Source organism: Chenopodium album, chromosome 4 (genome assembly GCF_948465745.1).
Source record: "Chenopodium album chromosome 4, dcCheAlbu1.1, whole genome shotgun sequence".
NCBI classification, from domain to species: domain Eukaryota; kingdom Viridiplantae; phylum Streptophyta; class Magnoliopsida; order Caryophyllales; family Amaranthaceae; genus Chenopodium; species Chenopodium album.
In genome coordinates, this window is record NC_137837.1 from 21,904,997 (window position 1) to 21,931,936 (window position 26,940).

A 26,940-nucleotide genomic window follows, 5' to 3' on the forward strand; every position below is an offset into this window, starting at 1 on the left:
ATTGAGTGAAAGTACTTGGATTTGATAAATTGAGATTTTGTGAACCATAATTTGAAAGTTCTTGAAAACTTGTATCTAAATCTGAGTTGAGATCAATTGGAAGTGTAGAATATTAAGGTTGAAGATTTGGATTATTTTTGGATTGTGATGAGTTTTGAGATTTTATTGGGGTTTTTTTTTTCCTATAGGATTTTGAAATATTCATCTCAACATAATTTGTTTTTAAGAGAGTAATATTCATTTTCATAGAAGTTGTTTCAAAATATTGGCCTCATTTTATAGAGAAAAATAAAATAGAGCCTTATGTGATAGGAAAAATGGAAAAGAAAAATCCAACCTTTGCACTTTTTCCTCCTAAAAATCCAACCTTCATTTTATTCCTCAAAAATCCAACCTTTATACCCCACCTTCTCCTATAGATCCATTTGACCTCTAACTTGTTAAACTGGTTAAATTTATTTATTTATTTATTTATTTTAAATTCTTTCACTCCTCTTTCTCTCTCCTATCTCCTAAAAACTGAAACAACAGAACCACCACGCACCTCCGTCGCCACCACCACCGTTTCCCCCACTTACCCCACCCTACCAAAATCCAGAACCGAAACCCTTCTCCCACTCCTACCTATGCTCGAAACCACAAGCCCAGACTCAATTAAACCTTCGATTTGCTTTGATTGTGGGGCTGCCACCACCGATTTGCTTCGATTAAACCACAACATCAGTTAATTGTTGTTGTTGTTGGCGAGTTGATGTTGTTGGTGAAGGGAAATTGGTGGGCTGAACTTCTGAAGTGTGTGGTTGTGTTGCTGGTGTCGTGTGGTGGCGAGTAAGGTGGATGTGGATTGGTGATTGGTGGGAACTTTGTAGCGTGAGGTTGGAGTTGGAGGGTGGTGCGGTTGTGATTGCGGTTGTTGCGGGCTGCTGAAACGGAGATTGGAAATGGAGGTAGGGGCGGCTTGGTGGTGGGAGGAGTGTAGTGGGTTTTCCGGTGGAGAGGAGATTGGGGTTGCCGGATTCTGGTGGCTGGTGGGCGATGGGGATGTGGTGGTCAAGGAAGGAGGGTGGGCGGGTTTCTGATTTTTTTTTTGTTTTTGTTTTTTTTTTTAATTTTTAAATTCTTTTGTTTAATTATTTTTGTTTTTTAATAATTAAAAAATGTTTTGCCCTATTAATAGATGACACGTGGCATATAACTTATAAGAACAGGTCATCAACAGGTAATGGATCTATATGAGAAAGTGGGGTATAAAGGTTGGATTTTTGAGGAATAAAATGAAGGTTGGATTTTTAGGAGGAAAAAGTGCAAATGTTGGATTTTTATTTTCCATTTTTCCTATGTGATATTAGTCGAGTCTTCAAATTTACATGATAAAACTAAACGAGCACAAGTTGAATAGTAGTTTAACAAATTTAGTGAATAACAAGTACAAGTCGAGCACGAGCCATGTTTTTCGAGCATGAGTCGAGAACATATTATCTCATGATCGACTCGCTTGATTAGCATCAATTGCGGTCAAGCAATCAAGCATTAGGTTCACTCTAAACCCAAACCATCAATTCCTAGTTATAGAAATTACCCAAAAAAAAAAAAAAGAGTCAATGATCAAATAAAACCTCCATCCACCGAAAAGAAGTAAAGAATTGGAAAATTTGTCAAAAACAACCTTTTAAAGTGTCCACTTTATTTAAAACAACCTTTTAATTTTTTTTTTGCAATTTAAGACCACATTATAAATTTTTTTTATCAAAGACAACCAAATGTTACTTTCCGGCGTTGACTCAATTTTCGCCGATGTTGACCACGAGTGTGCGAGTCACGTGACCTCCTACATTGCTTAATACACCCCTTTTTCCTCCAATTAACTCCTATTAAAACCTCTGCTTCTCATTCATCTCTCTTTTAGAGTGAATTGGAGTGAAAATTGGTGTATTAAGCAATATACGAGTTCATGTGCGTTGCACACTAGTGGTTAACATCGGGACAAATAGAGTCAAACGCCGAAAAGTAGCATTTGGTTGTCTTTGATAAAAAAAATTTATAATGTGGTGTGAAATTGCAAAAAAAATTTAAAAGATTGTTTTAAATAAAGTGGACACTTTAAAATGTTGTTTCTCACAAATTTTCCTAAAGAATTCCCCTCTTGACTCATCCAGCAATGGCCGGGAAATGGTTACCAGTGGCGAATCTAACATCAAGCAAAAGACCAATCCTCACCGGCGACGAAGTAGAATGCTTCTACCTTTCGAGCATCGATATCGAACCCGACTTCACAACCCGCCCAACTCTCTCCCCTTACACTTCCGGCATCCTCACTCTCACCACTCACCGCCTCATCTGGATTTCTCCATCCTCCGACACCGCTTCAATCTCCCTTTCTCATATCACTCACATTCACCCCCCTAAAAAATCCCTAAAATCTATGCTATCTATTTCCAGTCCAAGGGTTAAATTTGACTATTCACACCCTTCAATGGGGTCAATTGCGGTGACGCTGGTGATGAGGGGGAAATCGGATAACCATGAGTTGTTTAATGAGAAGTTTTGGGCAGCGTGGAAGGGTAGAGCGTGGGAGAGTTCTGGTGCTGTGGCGGCAGCCGAGGCGGGGGCAGGGGCGGGGGAGGGGAGTAGTGTGGCGATTCGGGTGCCGGTTGTGGGTGTTGCGGGGATATTGAGGAAAGAGCAGGAGATGTGGGAGAGTACTGATAAGACTTTGCAGGATGCTTTTCAGGATTTGAATGCTCTAATGGTATACTTAATTTCATGTTTTAATTCCCTTTTGTCTAATTTTTATTCTTTTATTGGTGTTTAATTGTTATTGATGAAATAAATTAAAATTGTTTTAGAAATACATTGATCAATGTACATGTACCCATCTGAAAAACAATTGATGGGTAGTTTTTTTTTTATAAGGTTTTGTTTTGTATGTGAATTTATGAGTAAACAATAGGGAAGAATAATGAGCAAATATGCATAGGAAATACATTGATCAAAATACCCAACTAAAAGTAATTGATGGGTAGTTTTTTTTTTAAGAATTTGTAGTATTATGATTTATGAGTTGATTATAGGGAAGAATATTGAACAATAATGAATAAGAAATACATTGATCCTTGATCAAAGTACCCATCTGAAAAGTGATTGATGGTTAGTTTCCTAAGAATTTGTAGTCGTATGAGTTAATTATAGGGAAGAATAACAGAATAATGAACAAGAATGCATAGGAATCTTATGATTTAAAAGCTTGGTTGTACCCTTTGTTATTCAATTTGAGTGCCCATTATGGGTATGTACCCAAGTGTTGAATTTGGCTTATTAAGAAGATTTTCCATGTATATGGTTTAAAATGAAGTGGGAAATACCTTTGTTATAGCATTTGACAATATTACTTCTGAGTAACTTAGTGTGTCACTCAGAAGGGGTTAAGATTGGGTAAGAGTGCACAGAATTGATTTTTTGATGTAGTTTGACTTGTTGGCTTAACTCTTGAGTTTTGCAGAGTAAAGCGAGAGAGATGGTAAAGTTAGCCGAGAGAATGAGGCAAAAGCTTTTGGCAGGGCCAACTAGTCAATCTAGTAATGCAAGTGATGAGGAGATGAGCTCCAAAGAAGATGTGCAAGAATTGTTGCTCAGTGTTGGTATCATATCGCCAGTGACAAAGGAATCTGCTGGGGCATTGTATCATCAGCAGTTGTCTCGCCAGGTTGTCATCTTTTGAATTATATGATGATGTCACTTTGATCTTAATTATATAGACTGTCTGTCTTTGTGTGCCTGCAGTATTCATTTTATGTTGGTTGATAAGAGTTTGGATCCTTGCATCAGTTGCATGCATGTTTAGTTATCATAACTTTGATGGAAAAAATCGAAACTGTAAAGTGGCGTGGGAAATTAATCATTTTATTTTCACTCTAATGAATTTGGAAACTTTGCAATATGTCAAGATTGCTTTAATGTAGTTTATCAAAACAGAAAAAAGATTTTGCTTAATTGTAGCCGAGAATAACTCTGTGCATGAATCCAGCATGTTTCAACGATATGAAAGAGTCCTGTAGATTATTATATCACGCTTAGCAGATTCATATTGACGAATATTTGCCAATTATTTTCTCAATTTTTAGTGGTCTTTGTTATGTAAGTGTTTCCATGTGCTGTAAGACTTCTCTTGAAACTAAAACTTGTTAGTTTTACTGCTGACTTGGTGAATCTAACAATATGATATGAGGGCAAGCTTGATAATATTGATGACTCTTTTTAGTTGCTATGAAGCTTCAAAACTTGTAGAAAAGGCAAACTCAAACTAATCACGGTTCACATCCACGTAGGTAATTGTTCTCATGTACACTTAGAGCTAGGTGTATCCACTGGTATTATTGTTGCTCATTTTGAAATACTTTTTGCTCATTTGGTGCCATTCAAATGAGCAATGAGTAAAAAGTAGCCTTGAGCACACCTAGCTCTATGTATATGGGGATTCCTGAATATTTTAGGGTAAACCAGTGCCCCTCAGCTCTTGTAGTATGATGATTTTCCCAATAAAGTGCTATCTTAGAAATGATCTACAGTCTCAAGAATTTGTCCTAAATTTGGGGTCTTCTCATTTGATTTCCCTTGATTGTTTTTGTCCTCCCTTTTTTACACAGTTTTCATTCCTATTGCACCCAATGACCCAAATGTCTGACTTTCAGTAGGTTATCTCAGTCATTTGCCTCTTACAAGAATAAAAGAAAGCATGACTTTTGATGGAGATTAGGAAAGGCCACAAAGCAGAGATGCAACTTAGAATGGTGGTAAACATAAAAAACTAAAAGAAAGGAGAAGACAAACAGAAGTGACATTGAGAGTTTATGCACAAAAGAGACGGTTATGAGGATTAAGAAGAGGAGGAGCATATCAGTGGCAGGGAATTTCCTACGCAATGTGCCCAAAAAAAAAAAAAAAACCCTGAAACAACCTACATTTCTATGCTCATCTATGTATAATCATATAAGACTAAGAAATGCAAGGAAGAAAACTTTTTGGGACACCTTATTGCCTCAACAATTTGTAGAGATTGTACAATATTCTTGAGGCTTCCATTTTGTCTGGCTGCTTAACATGGTATCTTTAGGTTTTTATGGCCAAGCTGTATCAGTGTTTGGTTCCATTATCTGATTATCTTTGCCAATTCTTGATTTTGGAAATGGAAGTCTTAGATCATGCATTGAGACTCTCCTTTTTTGTTACTTTCTGATTCATCTCCCTCTTAGGTATCAAGCACTGCACAATTTTAATCATTGAAGTACTTGTTCAGAGTATAGGTTTGTATTGATTGATATCCTTTGATGGAGTCCTAGCAGCTGTCGGAAACTTTATTACATAATACTTTTGTAGCTGTGTAAAATTTGACTGGCTTTTGATTCTGGTCTCATTCTTGCCTGAGGCTTTAGGAGCTATCTAGATTGCTGTTATTGAGCGGGATAGCTGACTTTAAATCATGATTAATGCTTTCTGGAACTTGTGCAATGTGGAGAAACCATTGCTGTTTTCTTGTGCATGACAAAAATTGACCAGTGAGAGATATACTGCCTTTTGAGCAGACAAAGAACTAGAACTTATTTCAACGGATCAAACTTGTAATTGTTCTAGCGTCATCTGAAAGAAGTTGGCTTTTCAGCTGAATCCAGCCTTACACATACACCTGAATTGAACATAAGGTTCTTTTTATTGTATCATCCTTCCTTGGGAAGTAGAGTGAATCCAAGTGTGCAAGAAGAAAACAAGAATATACTAGGGATAATGCAAATGTGCAGTACTTTATGTTTCTGTAAATACAATTATCAGGAAATTATGAAGATTTCTCCCTATCATGTTGAAATACAATTATCAGGAAATTACATCTTTCCGCAATTGATTTGTGATCAAGAGAGTGTATAACTGTATATAATGGATATTAAGGTTTTTATTTCGTTATATTTCCTTAATCTAGAGGCATTTGGAGCGACAATTCTTAAAGGAATGTTATTATTAATAATTTTTTGTAAGGAACGTTATATTGCCTTTTTTTTTTTTTCCTTATGTTTGTTTTCTTGTAGTTAGCAGACTTTGCCAGGGTTCCATTGGAGAGAGCTGGAGGAATGATTAATCTTATTGATGTATATTGCCTTTTCAATCGTGCTCGTGGCACAGGTCAGATTTCAAATAATTGTTTGTTTGTTTATTTTATTTTGGAATTTCTTTATCCTCTACATTCTGGAAGATTGTTATAACAAGTATTTTTTAACATTGTGTAACTTTGGTGATAAGAAACATTTTGTTTTTGCAGAGTTGATTTCACCTGATGATTTATTGCAAGCATGTACTCTTTGGGAGAAGCTTGATGTGTAAGGACAATATAATGCTAACATCAGAATTCTTGACTCGTAGATGTTCAGATTTTCAAATTGAATAATATTTTGTTATGACAGTCCTATAATGCTGCGGAAGTTTGATAGTGGTGTTATGGTCATTCAAAGCAAGTCCCAAAGTGATGAAGAGGTAATTTCCTCTCTTGTTTTCTCACGTGTTTATTAAATTTGGAAAATAAACTACCTTATAAAAACACGTTTTTTTGAAAAAATACTTTAATAAAAAAAAAATTAAAAAAATTAAGCAAAAACGTTGTAAGGAGCTACATTTAGCTAGATCCCAAATGTTGACCAGCTTTTTCAGCTTTGACCATTTCTCCCCTCCATTTTTACCCAAAAATTTAATTCTCCTTAGAAAATTGGTGTCAAATCTTGGTTGTTTAATTTGGCAAATTTGGGTGTAAAATAAGAAGGAAAAAAAAAAAAGGAAAGGGATAAAACATAAAAAATTATAAAAAAGCAGTGCCACAAATGGTGGTCAACGGCCGGAATCCAACCAAAGGTAGCTTCTTACGACATATTTTTTTCTTTGAAAGGTCCTTAAATAATTTTTTTTATTAGGTAGATTTTCATGTAAGCATATCTTAATAAGATAGTTCTTGACAAATTTTTCTATAAGTTATTTATGGATATATACTTGGATACATCTCTCGATAGAATTTTGTTGCATACTTCATATTACTTTTCCTGTCCATATTAGCTTTGATGGATATTCCTAGGTGATTGCAGTATTTTTTCCTTGATCAAGTACAATTTTTTACTACATTTATTTATAAATGCCTTGGATCAAGAAGTTCCAGTCGCTCATAGAACACATTTTCTGGATACAGGTTTTTGGTAGAATCAGAACACTTGTACTGAAAACTGAAGCCCTCCGAGTTGGTATAAGTGCAAGCGATGCTGCAATGACTCTCGAGATAGCCCCAGCTATGGCCAAGGAGCATCTTCTTGCTGCTGAAAGTAAAGGTATGCTCTTGCAGTCTTGCCAAAAATTCAGGCATTGTGTTTGATCTATTTTGGTATTAACCTTTCAATACCATTGTCAGGTCTACTTTGCAGGGATACTAGTCCAGATGGCTTCAGATTTTTTGTTAATCTTTTTCCAGAGATCAATTTGGATGACATGTACCTGTAAGACAACTCTTTAAATTTCCCATTTGGATGTTTAATTTTTAGTCTTCATACACCTTATGATGCTGATTTTGTGGCTCTTGTGTAATATTTTGAAATTAATATTCTTAGTCTTATTGAGGGTGAATTTATGAATGTTAAACTTAATTATGAACTCCATAAATATTTGTAGAGTTTAGACCACTAATTTATTGAACTCTATAAATATTTGTAGGGTTTAGACCACTAATTATTGAACTCTATCTTGGGAGGATTGTTTTCAAGATGACCCTCACTTCAGTGTTTCAGAGTTGCCTTTATGGCTCAGATCCTCCCTTTTTCATCTAGAAATAACTATCATTTTCACTTCTAGGGTCAGGACTATGCAGTATATTTCTTGTGAAACTTTGAAGTTTAGAGTTCAAAATCTCTGATTACAGGTTCTTTCCCCTAAAGAAACTCTGGGTTAATTCCTGTAAAGTTGTTACTGCTCGACCAAAAATGATACTGCAGCTTTTTTCCCTCTTCTGAATGACTTTATGGGAAAGAAATGAGGACTTTTATAGTAGGGACTAGGGAGTAGTGACCAATTAGGATAGGAAAACTCCTCTTTTGCATGTGACCCTTGAGTACTAAGATGTTAATTTTTTAGTCATGGCCTCTTCTTCTTTGCAAAGGATTTTTTTTGTTGATGATTAAGTTTGCAGGGGCAAATGATTTTCTTTTATATCGTTAAAAATTGCCACGTTTTAATAGGACATATGACGGAGACAGTTACATGTGGATTTATATTAAGTGACTTTAATATAAGGTGATCCATGGGCGTGGTATGATTATTTCTGATATGCATCACGTCTCTTATCTGCAGGGTGAATGAAAGTGGGATTTATGCTTCCTGGGTTGCTGCTGTCGGAGCATCATAGTAAGATGGCTTAAACATTCAAATGTATGCTTTAGTGCTGTAGATTCCTGTATGTTGTTGGTATCTTTTTTTTTCTTTGCTCTGTGATGAATACTCAATCATTCTTACTCTGAGATTGCAAATCTGCGTGATATAACAGGTCAATAATCCGTGTGATGCATAACATCTTTACACGGAGTTGTTGATAACCTGAGAACGGCAAGAAGTGTACCAAGGATACGTCTTATGTAACATAAATTCATTGATGTAACCTTGTTCTAAGTTGCAGAATTCTTGGGGTTCTGTAATATTTCCATTGTAAGAAATTCAAATTAGGTTTTTGTTTTGTTGGCCTCCTCCTTTAATATCTTCCAAGTGGTCAAGATTTGTCGACAACAGCAATAGTTGTGCAGTAGAAATAGAAAAGAGAAAAGAAGCAAGTTTAACAAGTACTCGCTTGTATAAACAACAATTATATCCTTGTGCATGGATTTCATTTTACTTCATCCGTTATTTTAGATGCATCACTTTTTATTGATAAAAGTTTCAATTTAGATGCATTTTATTTCTTTCATATCACATGCCACATGGTCCTCTTTATTTGTACTCTCTGTCTCTTTATACTCCAAAAATTGACTAGGAGTTCATAATATCAAAAATGATTTATTAAGAAAAATGGGGAAGTACAAATGAAATCAAGACACTGTTAGGTATTCATTTATGTGATCAAGATAATGTGAAAAAGAAAAACAGTACCATTACTATTTTTATTGTGAAAAAAAATATACGAAGTACATAATTTTACTCTTTGTTAGCTCAATCATCAATTGCATTCAAATTTATTTCATACTTTGTATATAAATTTGATATGCATTAATTTGTCAAAATCACTATTTCCTTAGTTTGATGGTTTGCTATAGATAAATATGATTATAAGTGCTTTTGGCAATTTTTAGTTTTTTCCAAGGTTTTGTGTAATCTGTCATTGTTTTGCATATATTTAGCCATGGAAACAATTAAAATGATTTGTATGAAGTTAATAAAATTTTTTCAAAAAAAATTAAACGTATTTTAATATGAATACCACTTCCTTGTCTCTTCTCTCACACAATTAAGATGGAAACATAAAAATATATGAAGTATTATAGTGGTCTGCAAAATAAAATTAAACCATGTTTAGATTGTTCACTTCACCTTAAGAAAATAATTCTACAAAAATAAGGTGAAGTGAACTCGGTCTTAGGGCCTGTTCATATTTACTTAATTTCATTTCAGTCAGTTCAGTTCAGCTCCAATTAGTTCAGTTCAGTTTAGCTCAGTTCAACTCCTAATATCCTTCTTTCATAAAATACTCATTTAAGTTCATTTCTGTTCTAACCAGTTTAGTTCAGTAAATGTGAATAGGGCCTTAGGGCCTATTCTCATTGACTGAACTGAACTGAATTGAGCTGAACTGAACTGAACTGAACTGAAATGAATATTTTATAAGAGAAAGAAATTAGGAGTTGAAATGAACTGAGCTGAACTGAACTGAATTTCAACGTAAGATAACAGACCCTTAGTCATGGAAATTTTAAAAAGATCGCAATTATCGAGAAAATATAGAAAATTCAATAATATTGATATGAACTCTTTAATATTTAAGCACACATTGTATGCGCTCTTAACTTATTTGTTTGGAGTAAACCATGAATTTGTGATTTTTTTGTTAAACATGGCTAACATTTTTTTGCGCAAATTGTGGGTTTATTCATTTTTGTTTGTTTGTTTTTTTTTTTTAATTGTCAAATTTTTAAAATTAAAAACTAAATAAAAAGGGGTTGTTAAATATCGCCCTCAAATATCTAACTAACGCCCGCAAAATAAAATAAAATTACGTATTTATCCTTATAATAATTATAAAAAATAATTAATTTTACCTCAATTTCACACTTTTACTGTACACAAATTTTTTTACCGTTCTCTCTAGTGGTCAACGGCCACCAACGCTCATCGAACAACCACCCAAACCACCGTGAGTTTCAAAATCAAACAAATTTTTAAAATTTTGCAAAATCAATTTCGTTAGATCTTATGGACAACGACGAATACAAGAAACACAACCTTAGATGCTTGTAGAAGGCTCGTCAAACCGTATGAAATCGGTACGTCGCGATAAATTTAAAAAAAAAATTCAAAACCCAGGAAACGCCTAGTTTTTTTAGAATACCCTAGGCTGAAACGCCTAGTTTTTTCGAAACATCCTAGGCTATTCGAAAAAACTAGGCGTTTCAGCCTAGGGTATTCTAAAAAACTAGGCGTTTCACCTCAAACGCCCAAATTTTTCATACAACCACACGGTTGTTCACAAGAACTAGGCGTTTGAGCATAGGACGTGCGAAAAATCTAGGTGTTTGCCGCAAATTAAAAAAAAAAATAAAAAACATTTTCTCCGTTGGCGATTGACTTTCCTTTGTCCTTACTTGTCATTACCGCGGCTGTGTAGATCGTGAAACCGGAGGTAAGGAGTTGGTGGTTAAAAGAGGAGGAGGTGGTGGTGCTGGTGGGTATAGTAGTATGATGTAGAGGGGGTAAATTGAGGGGGTAATTTTTTTTGATAAAAAGGGTAAATTTGTAATTTTAGTTTATTTTGCGGGCGTTAGTTAGAGATTCGAGGGCGACGTTTAGCTTTCCATAATAAAAAACATGCAGTGCAATTTCAATTTTTGTTGTCGGCTTCCAAATTGACATGACTAATTAATGTAAATAGGATTATTTTTAAATTCTAAAAACAATGAAGCACAAGGGTCTGTTCTCTTCAGATTATTTTAAGTTCATTTCTTAATTTTCTTCTCTAAAAAATATTTAGTTCAGTTCTGTACAACTCTAATAAGTTCAGTTTAGTTTAGTTCAGCTCAATTCGGTCAATCAGAACAGACCCTAAGGGCATGTTCTCATACGTTTATTTTCAGTTCACTTCAGTTCATCTGAGTTCTGTTCAGTTCAGCTGAGTTCAGTCTATGAGAATTGGCGCTAAGTATATGTTAGGATGTTGAAACAAAAAAGTAACCGATGTAATCATATCATATAACTAATATATAAAGTTAAACTTCTAGCCAGATGACGAGACAGCGACACTTGGCGTTCCTACTTTTTGCCAAGTGTTGTGTCATGTAGGATAGAGTTATATAGAATTCAATTTATAGGATAAAAAAAGTTAGTTTAGAATTTTATTTTCAATCAAATTTGGATAGAATTTTAGGATAAAATTGTTAATTTAGAGCTTTATTTTTGATAAAGTACCAATATTTCATATGTAAAAATTGAATTATAATTTTATTCAAAAAATAATTAGATTATAACTCTCATAAATTATTATATAAATTTATTTTTTGTATCATAGTATTTTTTTGGAGCGAAGGAATTAGTTCAAAATGTACCACATCCATGGTTTATAATATATTCAAATCAATTAAAATAATATACTTCATGGCCTCAAAAAAAAAAAAAAAATTAATATACTTCACAATCTAATATAATTTTGATTAATGTGTGTAGACCTGTTAATCAGGTCGGATCACGAGTCATTTCAGAAAGGGTCAAAAAATGTTTTTTTACCAATATTATTATTATTAGTCATTACATGTCTATAAGTTTAAATCGTCACAAAAACACATCAATTCCTAACTAATTTTGTATCAATGATATGTTTTTGATAAATAGATTAAAATATATCTTACAATTTAATAAACAACTCGGATATCGTACGGGCACAAAACTAATATTTATAGTAGTAAACTAATAATAAATACTACCTCCGTTAATAGTTTTGTGCAACTTTGGGGCTTGACACGATCGCCAATGCAAAATTTGATAATGATGATTAATGTATTCTAAGGGTATGTAATTAAGGTAGGGAGAAATAATAATCAAACACCCACTGCCACCACCAAGACCAGCCAACACCACCCATACCACCTTCATCAACACCACTGCCGCCTTCAACGGCGGCGTCACCACCACCACTACCACCCCCACGAAACCACCACCACTCCCCACGAAACCCACCACCAACACTCCCACGAAACCACAACCACTACCCACGAAACCCACCACCACCAACCCCACGAAACCACCACCACTTCCCACGAAACCCAACCACCACCAACCCCACGAAACCACCACTTCCCACGAAACCCACCACCACCAACCCCACGAAATCCCATCACGAAACCCAACGAAATCCCACCCGAAACCACCACCATTTCTCACGAAACCCACCACCACCAACCCCACGAAATTCCACCACGAAATCCCGATGAAATCCCACCGCAAAAGCCCGACGAAATTATAAACAAAAACCACCCCAAAATCCAAGAAATGTTCAGAAATTATTGATGTTGAAGAGAGAGAAAGAAGATCTGAGATAATTTGATTGAAAGAGGAGAGAGAAAAAATGAAGATGAAGATGGAGATGGGTTTCTTGAATTGAAAGATGAAGAGTTGATTAATTAGATTGGGTTGGCTTAAATGAGGGTAAAAATGACATTTGACTAGTTTTTTTTTACTAAAAGAGAAAGAAATTTTTTTGTTGCACATTATGCTTAGCAGACAAAAATGACAAAAGTTGCACATAACTATTAACGGAGTTACTATAAAAGTTATACAATCTGTCGTTAGAGTGGTGGGCAAGAAGGCTAATTAAACGACATCACATGACTACAGAAGACAATACTAATGAGGCCTCAAAAACAAAATCAGTCATGGAAAATTTTAAGAAGGTGACAATTTCAGAGAAAATGGAAGATTCAAATTCGATTACCCTCAATCTCCTTCGCAAATTTCTCTCTCTTCAGCAACGAAGAGCCGAAGCTTATGCCAAATTACGAGGGTATAAACCCTAAACCCTTTTTATCACTGTCCTACTTTATTCAATTGTCATATTTTTAATTTGAATTTATTGATAATATCGTTTAATAGCAATTTAATTAAATTCATAGAGTTTACATTATTGAAATCGTTGTTCTAGTAATTTAGGCATATTATTAGTTTCTTTGTGCTGTGATTTTTTTTTTTTTTTTTAACTAATTAGGCTCCCATGAGTGTTTGTGGGAGTTAATTTGGTTTATGCCCATTATGTTGTTAAATTGGTGCAAATAATTGAGATGTTTATGACAGTTTTCAGTGATCAGTTGGGAAACAGTTTTTTTTATATTTAGATTTGAGTATGTTAATTTACTATGGTTTGTATTAGCTGATCGCCTGATCAAGTGCCAAATTACTCGCACCCGAGTGAAGAATGATGTAGGAATGATATTGAATGTCAGTCTATTTGATTCGAATAGGTGGTGTGTTTAACCGTGTAATATGGAGAAGTTTACTTCTTTGTTATCGTCAAAGCTCCTTATCGATATCTTGGCTTAGATGGTAACACGTTCAATGAGAGAATTTTGCAAGTCAACATGGGATGTGGATTAGTTGACATTGAATTTTGAACTTAGTGTCCATCTTTGTGTGAAATGATAAACTCCCGGTTTCATCGGTGGCAGGGGAGGTTAATATTTTAAAGGCGGATAAAGATAGGTTACATACAAATTTTTGTATTTAAACTGTCTGCTTGTGATTGTTGATAATCACTCATTTAGGTACTTGCACTAAACATCATCATTAATTGAATATTATGGTAAGAATGATTTATCGTGCTCTTCGTCGAGTGAAATTTCCTAAAATGTTAGTTTATTCAAAGGTCAAACCTTATATCCATGCTTGTACATTTTTTCTAAGTTGAGAAAGCATCATTTTAGCAATGAAAGGCTAAAGGTTTATGGATTTCATGAAACAGGTTCAAGATGAGAATTAAAAATTAAAATTTTTACATGTTATCACGGGTTGATGCTTGAATAGCTATTTCTATGATCAATAATCATCGCTAGTGAATTTTGGAAAATCTAATTGATGTTTTACTGAATTCAAGTCTTTTCTTTTTTTAAAAATGTTGCATATGAAACATACAAGTCAATTCCCTTTTTCAAATGGTAGTGTGCGGCAAAAAGTTGTATTGTTGCAGAATATGATTTCACAATTTGCTCGGTGATGATTTTTCATTGCTTACAAAATATGTTAGCTTTAATGTTAATTTATCGTCAATCTGATTTATTGCAAAACACAACAGTGGTTTTTCTGAGTACATGATCTCAGGGGTGGAGTCAACTTACCAACAGCTTTGCAGTGAGATCACAATAGAGTTCAGTGATTGCTCAAAACAAGTAAGACCTCTCTATATTTTGCGTTTCTGTTTGCCTTTTGTGCTGGTAATTGTTTCATTATTTACCTGAACAATCCTTTTATTCATTTTCTGATGCAGGTTCGTGAGATTGAATCCCAATTTCTGAATCCTGACTGCTTTAGAGATGATTTAGCTAGATTATTGAGGTCTGTTCAAGAGCTGGAGAAGCAAAAACTGCACTTGGTAAGATTGTTAATTTACAGCTTTTACACAATTTATTGCAAGGACTTGGAATCCTTCCTAGGATCTGTTTTGGGTTTGTTTATACTGCTCAAGTTTGTCAATGTGTAAACTTGATATACTTAGGTAGTGTTCTCTTCACTGAATTTCACTTATCTTATTCGTTGGTGAAGAGGAGAGATATGGGTGGTGTCTTCCATGGAAAACGTGGAGTAGGGAGAGAGGATGTGGTGGTGATCAGTGAAGAATGATGGGTCTGATTGAGGTGAGAAGATTAGGGAAGGGTAGTAAAGGGTATAATGTTTTTATTAAATTGAAAAGGTGAGGGTAAATAAGGAAAAGTGTAATGTTAAAATTTGTCAATGAAGGAAGCATGTTAAGTAAAAATAAACTTTCTAGGACTTATCAACCTTTATTAGAACTTATTAACCCTTATCTTATTTGAACTTACCAACCATTATCATATATTATCTAATATGAAGTTGTTAACCCTTATCTTACCTTCTTTGTACTTATCTAAACTTATTAAACTTTAAATAAGTGAAAATAAGGGGAGGAGAACATTAACCTTCATTTTGTACTCTGTAAAACAATGGCAATGCAATTTTTTCTTGAGCATGATAATAAGAAGTCTTTAAAAAAGGATTTTTTTTTTTTTTTTTGGCTTGATGATCCTGATATTTATTATCTAATGATGATGTCTGGTTCTTTTCCTCAATGTGCATTTATCTAAGGTCATATCACACTGCCTTCTCTCCCTGCTCATTCTCCTGTTCGATATGATTATCTATAGTGGCCTATTGGGTGTTATAGAATTTCGTTCCATGTTTGACTTGCTCATATGAATGCTTTTCTTGTTTAATTTCCGTAGCAGCAGCAGTAATATGTATTACTATTGCATACATCTATGTAATCATGGTGATTAGTGAAATTTAGGAAGAGGCTGCAGTGCTGCACTTTTCTCGCAGAAATTTTTTTAGTAGTTTGACAATAGGTCTGATTTTTGTGTTAGTCTTAGTCTGTTGAAGAAAAGGGAGGAAGAAAGGGGGGGGGGGGGGGTTGTAGGATGGTAAAGATGAGGGTAAATGTCATATTCTTCTGCCTGCTTGTGATTGGATGCTTCGAAGTCATTGTTGGCTCACGCCGAACTCTTTTCCACTAAAGAGCTACTTGGTGGAGCTATGTCCATCACTTTTTATGCATTCCCATTCCTGCTTAGATTGATAGTTTTGCACCTAAAAATCTGAGTTGAACATGAGTTGGAAATAGGAAACTTAAGCTGTTTAAATATTTTACTCTTTAAGGTAGCAAGAGTCAATATTTGTTCATAAAAACTTAGAAAACTATAAATGGATTATTTGTAAAAACTAAGAAATTATTAAAGGTGGAAAGGCAAGCAAGTTGCTATAAAATTGCAAATGTGTTTCTAAGTACCGATCCTAATGGTGGAAGGGTGAAAAGTACAAGGTGGTGCATAACTATAGCGCTTATTATTGGAACATATTTTGAAACCAGTTGTATCCTAGAGTGCATATATATCAGCATATCAGCTCTTAATGTTAATTTGCAACAAGAAACATAAGTAATATCTTGGTGTAACTCGTTACTTATCCCTTGGGGTGTTTGTGTTGACATCACACTATGGCAACACAAGGCACAGTATGCCCTGTATTCACTAGGATGGAGTTTAAGTAATCAACTGGGTAAGGAGAGGAAGAGATGGAGAATCAGCAGATTTTTAAAAATTGGAAGATATCTAGGGTTTCTGTTTGTTACTGAATTTGTAATGTGGGTCTTACTTTAGCATACGTAGAGGGTGGAAATTTGGCATGAACTTTTCCAATCAGCATACGCATCCTTAGTGTTTTCAAAATTGTGTTCTGGTGGTGCCATACTAATTTCTTGAAAGACGTTGCAGTTGATGAATCATGTAATTTTAGTGTGTGAAATGGATATCCTATATATTTTCATTGAAAGACGTCACAGTTGATGAATCATGTTGTTGTTGTTGGGAAAGTGTAATCAGTCAGCAGGTAATTTCTGGCTGATACACTTTGTGCTGTAGATTTTTTAGATATATACTTAGCTCTAAGAATATATGTTTGCCCTTGTGTCCTCCTTAGGTGTTAAATCCTTTGTCTAACACTTTTGTACTGTGAAGTTGGTTCATACAAAGTATATTTTTTGGTTAAAATCTGTACTAAGTTACCAATCATATGCTGTACAAATAATCTGATAGGATTTTGGTTCTAGATTTGTTCATGCCAAGAACGCATATTATTAATCTGAGGTACCCCAGTGTTCTAATATCCCTTTATTTATATTGAATCATGCATACCATATCTGTGAACTGAGCATACTGCAAATTACATAACATTGATCCTACAGGGGTTGTAATAATATGGACTTGTTCCTATTGAATTCAGTAGACATAGACGTGTCCAATTTTTATTATTTTAATCTGACACTTTCTGTTGGTCAAAAGACTGCAACAATTCAGGTGTTGAAGAAGGCTGGGCGACCGTCTGAACGGCTTGTAACTCATGAAAATTGTAGGTTTAAAAAGCCAATGCATCATGAATGTGTGCATGTCCACGAGTTAACCGATGCAGCTGGGACTGAAGAAGCAGAGGCAGATGCAGAGTATGATAATGCTGTTAAGGAAGCCGTTCAAGGTGTGCAAGAGGCAGTGACCTCTATAAATGAACACTTAGAAGAAATTAGATATGAAATAGCTGCCCTAGAGTGAGTAAACTGTTTAGCTTGTGAAAAAAAAAATCAGAGAATATTGTTGGGATAGGGAGTTTAATGGCTTTAATCTGTGCAGAAGTAACTTTTTTATCCTTCGTTGTAACAGCTCAATTTATCAGCCAATAACATATAATACTAGTCGAATTTTCCTAAGAAAAAGAGTGAAGCTTTATTCCCTTTTTTCTTTCATAAAAATTCAGTTTTGAAAAATTCATTAACTGAGGAAAAAATTAATGAACTTGCACCTGAAATAGAACTGCATAAGAATGAGTCTTGGACTTTCAAAAAGGTACAAAAATTATGCCTTCTAGATCTTAAACAACTTTTTTTGAGATTAGATCTTATACAACTTTTGTCAAATAGTAGTACTTTTTTTAACAATGGTAAATGTTATCTAAAATAGCTTTGTAAGGTGTGCGTTCATGAGCCCATGCTAAAGTTTCAATCAACCCCTATATTCGAAACAAGATGTTGCCTAATTAGACCACGAATTACAAATGTCTGGAAGTTGTAAAGGAAAAAAAAATAAAAAAGGAAGAGTCTAGGAAGAGATTTATGATACTGATGTATATCCCATGTAAACTATACAAGGCCCTAAATTTTATATTACTTTTGTTAACTTTTCATTTCTTATGATTTTGTTTTTGTTAACTTTATTTTTTTCTTTGTTTCTTTCTATAAATATTTAATATTCACTTGTTCACCACATTGCGGATTTAAGGTGCTCATTTGTCCCAAGGGTTGAATTGTGCACTACATCGCCTATCCAAGGGGCTCATTATCCCCCAATGTTGAACCGTGCACCAATCACTTATATAAAAGGCAATCAATACATACCATCATAAATCAAGGGGCTAGCAAGCTCCAACGAGTGAGTTGTAAACTCCGTTGCCTAACAAGGTGAGGGCGCCACACTAAGGCACCTTGTCACACAGTAAATGGAGGTGCCCCCAATGGCACCTCGTTACCCAACAAGATGAGGGCACCCTTTGGGCACCTCATCACCCTGTCTTGGGCAATTCGTCGCCCAACTAGGCCAATGGCTCTCTTGTTGCTCAGGCCAAAAGCTCCCCTCTTGGCCTAGCTTTCCTTGTCACCTAGCCAGATTTAGGCTACCATCGTTGCTTAGTGAGTCATTATCCTCTACCGCCACCTAGCCAAATATTATCCCGTCGCTCATTCGTACATGGCAGTCATCGCTCACAAGTATCATTTTCCGACAAACTCACGAGTCGCTAAAGACTCCTTTCGAATTTGCTGTGGGGCTAATATTTGGACCTCCTAAGTAGGCTAATGAACTTACCAAAATACCCCTGATGCAAACCCTCTGATGGTGGGCTGCCATGAGTTGACCACATATCAAATCCTAAGAAACCCTAATTTATACAGCTCATTAGTGCCAAATACCCTAATCAAGTTCATTCATCTTTCCCCATAAAATGTTGGTCCATCACATCATCAAAGGATTATTTATTCACTCTAAATGTCATTCACTGAGTAGATTCCCTCGCATTCCCTCATTGGAATTCTCATATTGAAAAACATTCTTTTTTAGAGAATTGCACCATTTAAATTAATACTCTATTTTCACGGGATTATTTGGCTTATACATTGAGTTTATGTGTAAGGGCAAAATAACCGAGCACAACTGAAATGAACGATTAGTTTTAGATTGTGTAGCTAACCCAACTCAGCTTGAGATATAGATACTCTAAAAACTCAAATTATTTTTTACATATTTTTTTTACTTACTTTAAAAAGATTTAAGTGTTAATATAATAAAGTCTAGCCTTGTATCTAACTATCTCAATTTCCTCATTACATTTTCTCACAAATACCCATTTGTGTTCTACGGGTTTTACACCTGCTGGTGTAAAAGTTATTTTTTCGAAAGCTTCTCGTTTTTCAAGTGACTTTAACTCAGCCAACATTGCCTCCTTCCACTTTGGCCAATCACTCCTGTGTCGACATTCTTCCATTGTTCTTGGTTTAACATCAATTTCATCAAACAAAATGTCGATTGCGATGAAATTTGCAAATATTTCATCCACGATGACATCTTTCCTACTCCACTGAGACTTGGTAAAGACATGATTCGTTGAAATTTCATTGTTATCGATGTCTTGAACATCTTGTTCATTTCCCGTAGGGTTGTTCTCTTGTTCGTCCCTTTTTAGACTATCATTATTTATTTTACTTTCATCCACATTTGGTCTTTCTTTACCTTCTGACGGGAGAACATCATTAGTCTCATTTTCTATTCCATCTAATCTTTTCAACTTCCTTGGTCGATCTAGAATCTTTTGAACCAAGTGGTCTCCCATGCTTTCTACGTGCTTGAGATTCATTTCAATGGTCTTATTGCCAGTTGTAATTTCAATAGTGCAAGGCATTTTCTGCTGGTATATGTGATTTTGTCACTTTCTTTGTGTCTACAAATACATCAGGCAATTGATTTGCAACACTTTGTAAATGAACAATTTTCTTGACTTCTTGTTCAATTCACACATATTCGTTCGTGGATCTAACATCAACAGTTGTGTTGCATTCCAAATAAGTGCTATTTCTTTCTTGCGTGGGTCCATTTTCTCTTCCCCTAAGGCTGGGAATACTGTTTCCATTAAAGTGACAATCAACAAATTTAGCCGTAAATAAGTCACCAGTCAATGGTTCAAGATATTTGATAATAGAGGGGGATTCAAACCCGACATAATTCACAACCTTCTTCGTGGAATCATTTTTACTTGTTGGGGTGGAGCAATGGGAACATATACATCACAACCAAAGATTTTTAGATGTGAGATACTTGGTTCTCGATCACAAACAAGTTGTAGTGGTGAAAATTTATATTATGATAAGCTGTAGGTCTCAAGCTAATTAGTGATGTTGCATGTATTATAGCATGTCCCTAAGCAGATGATGTCAATTTTGACCTCATTAATAATGGTCTTGCAATTAATAGTAATATCTTAATTAGTGATCCAGCTAGACTATTTTGTGTATGAACATGATCTATTGGGTGTTCAACATCAATTCCAATTGACATACAATAATCATTAAATGTTTGAAATGTAAATTCCCCAACATTATTATCAAGTCTTATTTTCTTTATTACATGATATGGGAATTGTGCTCTTAATTTGATAATTTGGGCAAGCAATTTTGCAAAGGCAACAATTCTACTTGAAAGTTGACTGACATGTGACCATCGTGTAGAAGCATTAATTAAAACCACGAAATATCAAAACGGTCCACATGTCGGATTAATTGACCCACATATATCTCCCCGAATTCTTTCTAAGAATTTTGGAGATTCAGTAGTAATTTTGTTCATAGATGGCCTTATTATTAATTTGCCAAGTGAATATGGAAAGCATGTTATTCATCTGATCGAGGAATTTTGACATTTCTTATTGAATGTCAACCTGAATTTGCTATTATTCTTTGCATCATCCCAGTTGCTGGATGCCCCAAATGATCATGCCATAAAATAATAAAATGTTTATCATCTAACTTCAGGTTAGATATCATATAATTTCCACGGGTCTTATGTTTATACGATATAACCCCGAAGAAAATGGTGGCAATTTCTTATAAATATGTTTCTTGCTATGTTTTTCAGCCATGAGGCATATATATACTCCTTTTGATATGTTGTCATTGTTTCTAAATGATTGCCATTTTGGCGTACTATATAGCTTATGAGATTTCTTCGAGAATTACTCGAATATAAAGCATTATTGATTATCAATCTTGTCCCATTTGGAAGCATTATACAAGCCTTTCCAGATCCTTCAATTAATTTTGTTGACCCGGAAATAGTGTTTACATTTGCTTGAAACAACTTTAGTTGTGAAAAATATTTTCTATTCTTCAAGATAGTATGTGTTGTTCCACTGTCCAAAAGGCATTGATACTTGGAACTAACTTCACATAGATCCATATCTTCATAGAATAAATACGAGATTAGTTTAGCATAATATCATACAAACTTTTATTGATGATAAAAATTAAAAATACATGATTAGACATTAAAAAAACAGTACATGACTAGACATTTAAAATACAGTACATAAAAAAAATACATTAAAACATAGTATTACATTTGTAAATGGGTTATCTAAGCAAAGTTATTTTCTCCAAAGATGAAATCATTTTTAATTTCAACATTGTCCATGAAATAATCAGACACATCAAGGGTAAGACATGGAGCAATTTCTTCATTAACATAATTTGTTTTCGCGTTTTTCTCTTTGCCTTTTATAGAAGCCTGGTAAAGGTCTTTAAATGTTTGGTCGTACGACAAGTACGTCCCCAATGGCCTGTCATGCCACATCTGTAACATGTGTCTTTTCCTTTTGAAGGAGTTTGTTTGTGGCTTACAGATGACTGTCCCTTCTGTTTTTCAGAATTTTTGAAAGGAAATTTTGACTTTTACCACCAAAAAAATAAAAAAATTGTTTTTTACCACCAAAACTTCTAAAACTTTTATTTTACCACCAAAAAAAGTTCTAAAAATTGTTTTGTACCACCTAACATCAAAAAAACCGTTAAATCTAACGGTTTTAAAAAAATTTCTTCGAATTTTGTGCGCAAAACATGCTTTTCATAGGTTTAGGGGGCCATTTTGGCCCTATGGACCCAATTTGAGGTCAGAATTGACAAAAAATGATCGGAAATGTCTCATTTTGCGTGTTCACGCAAAGCGAGGTACGCAAAACGAGACATTTCCGATCATTTTTGGTCAATTCTGACTTCAAATTGGACCCAAAGAGCCAAAATGCCCCACAAAACCTCTAAAGAACATGTGTTTGATAAGAAAATCGAAGAATTATAAAAATTCCGTTAGGTTTTTGACGACCAGGTGGTAAAAAACAATTTTTAATTTTTTATTTGGTAGTAAAATAAAAGTTTTAGAAGTTTTGGTGGTAAAAAACAATTTTGTGATTATTTTTGGTGGTAAAAGTCAAAATTTCCTTTTTGAAATTATTGTTTCTTTGAAAATTATATCTACCACGTCTGTGATAATTTCCACGGCCATTGTAATTTCCACGTCTACCTCTTCGTGTATCATTTGCCTCGGGTGGATAAAAATTTGTTGCATTTGCCTTATGATGAGTGGTTAAAGACCCAGTTGGTATAAGATTATGATTTTTCAACAAAAGATCACTATTTTGATATGCAACAAGCAATACACTCATTAATTCATTAAACTTTTTAAAACCTTTTTCACTATACTGTTCTTACAATAGTATGTTGCTTGCATGAAAGGTAGTGAGTGTTTTTTCAATCATATATTCATCGGTAACTAGATGATCACAATATCTCAATATAGATACTATCTCATGTATGGTTGAATTGTAATCAATTACAGATTTGAAATCTTGGAATCGTAAATTTGTCCATTCAAATAATGCCTTAGGAAGGAACACCCTTTTGTGGTGTCCAAATCCTTCATTAAGGCAATCCCATAATTCTTTGGGATATTCAACCACCATGTACTCAGTTTTAAGGACTTCATGTAAATGACGTCTTAACAACACTAAGGCTTTTTCCTTATCTTGTTCAATTACAAGTTTTACAATCGTCATTCTAGAAGTGGTAGTATAAGTTGTTTGACAAGAGGGATTTTTATTTTCTTTAACAGTGTGCTCCAATCCTTGAGCTTTCAAATTTATCATTGCATTTATTTTCTATTCCAGAATTTCTTTCTAGATAAATCTAAGATGTTGAACTGTTTTTTCATAAACTCTCCCATTTTAGCTACAACAAATTACGTGATAATTAGTTTATAATAAGGGGACGTTTGGTTCGCGGATTATAGGTATTAGGTATGGGTTTAGAATGACCAAAACCCATACCATATGCTTGGTTGTCAAAAATATGATTTTTAAACCCATACCTCAAACCCATGAGGTATGGGGTTTAGAAACCTTGGGGGGAGGGTGGGTTTGGCTCATTCCATTCCTTTAGGTATTAAATATATGAAATTAAGGGGATGATATTTCATTTCAGAATTGAACCAAACACATGGTATTAAGTATCAGGTTCCAACCCGATACCACCTTAACCCTATACCTGATTCCAAACCTATACCACTCTGCGAACCAAACGCCCCCTAATAATCATATGTACAACATACCACCTCCGTTTTTATTTAGTTGACACGTTTTGACTTTAACACTATTCACACTCCTCCCTTTGACCATGTTTTGTGCTTTATACGTAATGAAAAATATAGTCATGTGGGATCTTGTAAGATTCGGCACGTTCGATACTTTCAAAATATCAACTTTTTATAATTTTTGCTTATCGATAATTAAATATATTAATGATTGAATAAGTGCATTGGCAAACGTGATTAAAGAAACGTGTCAACTAAAAAGAAACGGAGGAAGTATATATTTAATTTTTTCCATATTTATAATTAGGTTAATAAAACACGTGATAATTAAATTTAACAATAATATATAAACCATAAATAATATAGTTCTTTTCACCCCCTTGGTTTATTATTGTGATTACGTAATTATATGATTAGGTAAAAATAAATCATATTAGTCGCAAAAACAACAAAACGACAACAATAACAATAGTAACAATAGTTATAGTAATGACGACAATTTTATACATGATGATTCATAACAACAAAACAACATAATACAACAAAAACAAACTTTTAATCTACTAAAACGACAAAATAAGTGAGTTTTACTTGTACATAATGACACAAATTAATATTGCTACTAATAAAACTATGAGCGCCGTAATTAGAAGGAAATATTGTTTTATCTTCTTTAAAATCTTCCTCAAAAGTGAAAGTGTGGGTAATCTGGGTGTTTTGGTTGCCGTCTTCGGCGAACATATTGGAGAAGAAGGGGGTGAAAATATTTTTGGGTGATTTTTGGATAAAAAGTGGAAAGAGATAAGGGATATGTGGTGAAATCGGAGGAAAAATTTGCATTTTATAGAGGTAGGTTTACCATTACTATTTTGTACAATTGTAAAAGTATCATATAATAGTCTATATATAAGCAAAATAATGGTCCAAATATAATTGTAAAAGGTTATCACACTGGTAATGCAAGCCATAGTGGTCCGAGAGCCCTAAAATATATAAAAGATCATGGGTTCGAAAACAGAATGAATGAAATACAAAAAGTACGTAAAAGAAAGAAAAATAATAAGTATGAAAAAGGCTGCATCTTTTTGTCAATTTCGTTAATAATCTCCTTATTTTCAGGTGAAGAGAACAAGCAATCACCATTAGAACCAAATGGTGGTGGGCAACTACTTCAGAACTCCGACCATTTGATTGGTGCAATTACTAGAGAACTCGAACCTTGGAGGTGGAGAAGTTGAACCTTAGTAATCGACCATTGGAGCTAATTGAATCGAAACACTCAACCATTGAAGGTGGTCAATTACGTACCATTCAAGTTTTTGGGTAGCAAGATGCAACCCTAGCCTTTCTACTTAGGGTTGACCATACCATTCTTTTCACCCTTTTTAATTAGGGTTGGTGAAAGTGGTGTTCATGAGCTACTTCAATGAAGGAGCAGTAAAGCAAGAAGAAGGTGGAGGAGGAAGAAGTTAGAGGATTAAAAAGATGGAATAGGAAAAAGAAAAGGACCAAAAAAAAAAAAAAAAAAAACGAAGTTGAAGGTGGTGGAGCAATCGCCGGCTGCTGGACTGTTGCTACATCCATGAAGAAGATGGAGTATTAGTTTTTGTCAGGCCTCTTTTTTTTTTTACACTCTATCTCTTTTGAAAAAGTAACCCAATTAAATTATAGACGATAAATTGGCATTAAACAGGGGTCACCCATTGCCTGTGACAACAGAGTAAAAAAATACGGAGTATTTTTTAAAGCCATTGTGCAGAAAACGAAGTAAAATTTTTACTGAACTGCCATTTAGGTTTATGATATGTCCAATTTATATAGTGTTTTACCCCCATCCCATGGTCATAATTAGTAGTGTTTTTGGCTCTTTAGGGCCACTTTTATTACTAATTTGTGTTTTCTAGTGTTTTCGTAGTTTTAGTTGTGTTTTACAGGAAATTGCACTTTTGGAGCATTTTCCCGGGTTTTCATGGATCAACTACGGAAGCTAGAAGGACACGACCACTCTTGAAGCCCAGGATCGGTGAGAGCCGGTGATTAAGGGCTTGGTATGAGATACCGGGGCTATTGGATTGATTAATCAAGACCCGATGAGGAAATCCAGATTGGGCCGAGGAATTGAGCCCAATCGAAATCCAAGCCTCGAAGAAGAAGACCGGGCCCGATCGGGCAAGCATACGCTCGATCGGGCGGATGCGCGCAGAAGAACCCTCAAGGAAGAGGCGCGCCCGATCGGGTGAGCGTAAGCTCGATCGGGCGCGGCATACAAGCATGGGCGTTGTAAAAAGGCGGGCCCGATCGGGCGGTCCTTCGCCCGATCAGGCGCGTGTTTTTCTTAGAGTTGATTATATTTGTTTAAATTTTTTTTTTTGAGGAATGTTTAAGTACGAATTATGTACGTAAATTCTAATTACCTTCTCTTTAAGATTTTCACTCTCTACTTATGATATTTTCTCTCTCTTAAATTATCTCTCAACTTTTGTTCTTAATAACTTTCATTAATCCAGATTTCTTTTGGTAACAATTTCTTCTCTTTTAATTTCAGTTATTTTATTTACTTCTTTGATTATGTTTTGCTTTATTTATTTGATTAGTTTAGTTATGATCATGCTTGACTAGTTTTATTTCTGGGGTTTATGGGGATCTAATAAATAATATGAAGGGGGTAGTTTTGTGATTGTTGATTATCAATGCTTGGTTAATTTCCTATTGATTGATTTAATGCTATGCAATTAGGTTTGACCAGATTTAATTGTATGAGTTTAGCAATATTAATTCGAGATTCGACAGATGAGAATTGATGTTTAGGCTTAGTTTCAATAGGCGGATTAATTTATAAATGGTTAAGTCTAGATTCGACAGATGAGATTTAATACCGGTAAATTAACTCTGTGATTATAATACGTAGTGAAAGCCCTTTATAATCTGATTAATCAATGCTTGATGATTGCTTGTTATGTTTTACCCTGAAATATTATTTATTAGTGAACCTATGCCCTAGGTCTTTTAATATTTAATTTCTCCCTACTTTATTTCCCTCGATCTTATTCTTCGTAGTATAGAATTTATTTACAACAATATTGGTTACTTTGATAATTTAGATTATAATAATTAATTAGGAGTAGAAAGACTTGTTTCCCTATGGAGTTTTACCCTACTTCCCTATCTACTTTAGTTAGAGGACTTAGGTAATTACTTTTGATTAGGGGATACGACTTTACCC

At 34.5% G+C, this 26,940-nt stretch overlaps 2 protein-coding genes across 2 annotated transcripts; both read left to right on the plus strand.

Annotated features, from left to right (window-relative positions):
- The first annotated feature begins 2,134 nt into the window (after positions 1-2,134).
- LOC145626831 (vacuolar protein sorting-associated protein 36-like) lies at positions 2,135-8,903 on the plus strand. Its single transcript, XM_081679296.1, has 9 exons — positions 2,135-2,749; positions 3,500-3,703; positions 6,075-6,168; positions 6,305-6,362; positions 6,447-6,516; positions 7,217-7,352; positions 7,433-7,517; positions 8,365-8,442; positions 8,558-8,903. The coding sequence occupies exons 1-8, from the start codon at positions 2,159-2,161 to the stop codon at positions 8,417-8,419; spliced, it is 1,293 nt and encodes a 430-aa protein (XP_081535422.1). The 5' UTR covers positions 2,135-2,158; the 3' UTR covers positions 8,420-8,442; positions 8,558-8,903.
- A 4,158-nt stretch (positions 8,904-13,061) lies between these two features.
- Positions 13,062-17,769, plus strand: LOC145626832 (uncharacterized). The gene is made up of 4 exons (XM_081679297.1): positions 13,062-13,267; positions 14,549-14,642; positions 14,741-14,845; positions 17,328-17,769. Exons 1-4 carry the CDS (start codon positions 13,092-13,094, stop codon positions 17,589-17,591), a joined length of 639 nt encoding a protein of 212 aa, XP_081535423.1. The 5' UTR covers positions 13,062-13,091; the 3' UTR covers positions 17,592-17,769.
- The last annotated feature ends 9,171 nt before the right edge of the window (positions 17,770-26,940 follow it).

Excerpts from the sequence above, each read along its gene's own strand:
- LOC145626831 (XM_081679296.1), top strand. The coding sequence starts at position 2,159 with ATGGCCGGGAAATGGTTACCAGTGGCGAATCTAACATCAAGCAAAAGA. Across the intron at positions 6,169-6,304 it reads CAATCGTGCTCGTGGCACAG|AGTTGATTTCACCTGATGAT; the intron begins GTCAGATTTCAA and ends TTGTTTTTGCAG. Across the intron at positions 7,518-8,364 it reads AATTTGGATGACATGTACCT|GGTGAATGAAAGTGGGATTT; the intron begins GTAAGACAACTC and ends TCTTATCTGCAG.
- LOC145626832 (XM_081679297.1), top strand. The coding sequence starts at position 13,092 with ATGACTACAGAAGACAATACTAATGAGGCCTCAAAAACAAAATCAGTC. Across the intron at positions 13,268-14,548 it reads GCTTATGCCAAATTACGAGG|TGGTTTTTCTGAGTACATGA; the intron begins GTATAAACCCTA and ends AAAACACAACAG. Across the intron at positions 14,846-17,327 it reads AGAAGCAAAAACTGCACTTG|ACTGCAACAATTCAGGTGTT; the intron begins GTAAGATTGTTA and ends GTTGGTCAAAAG.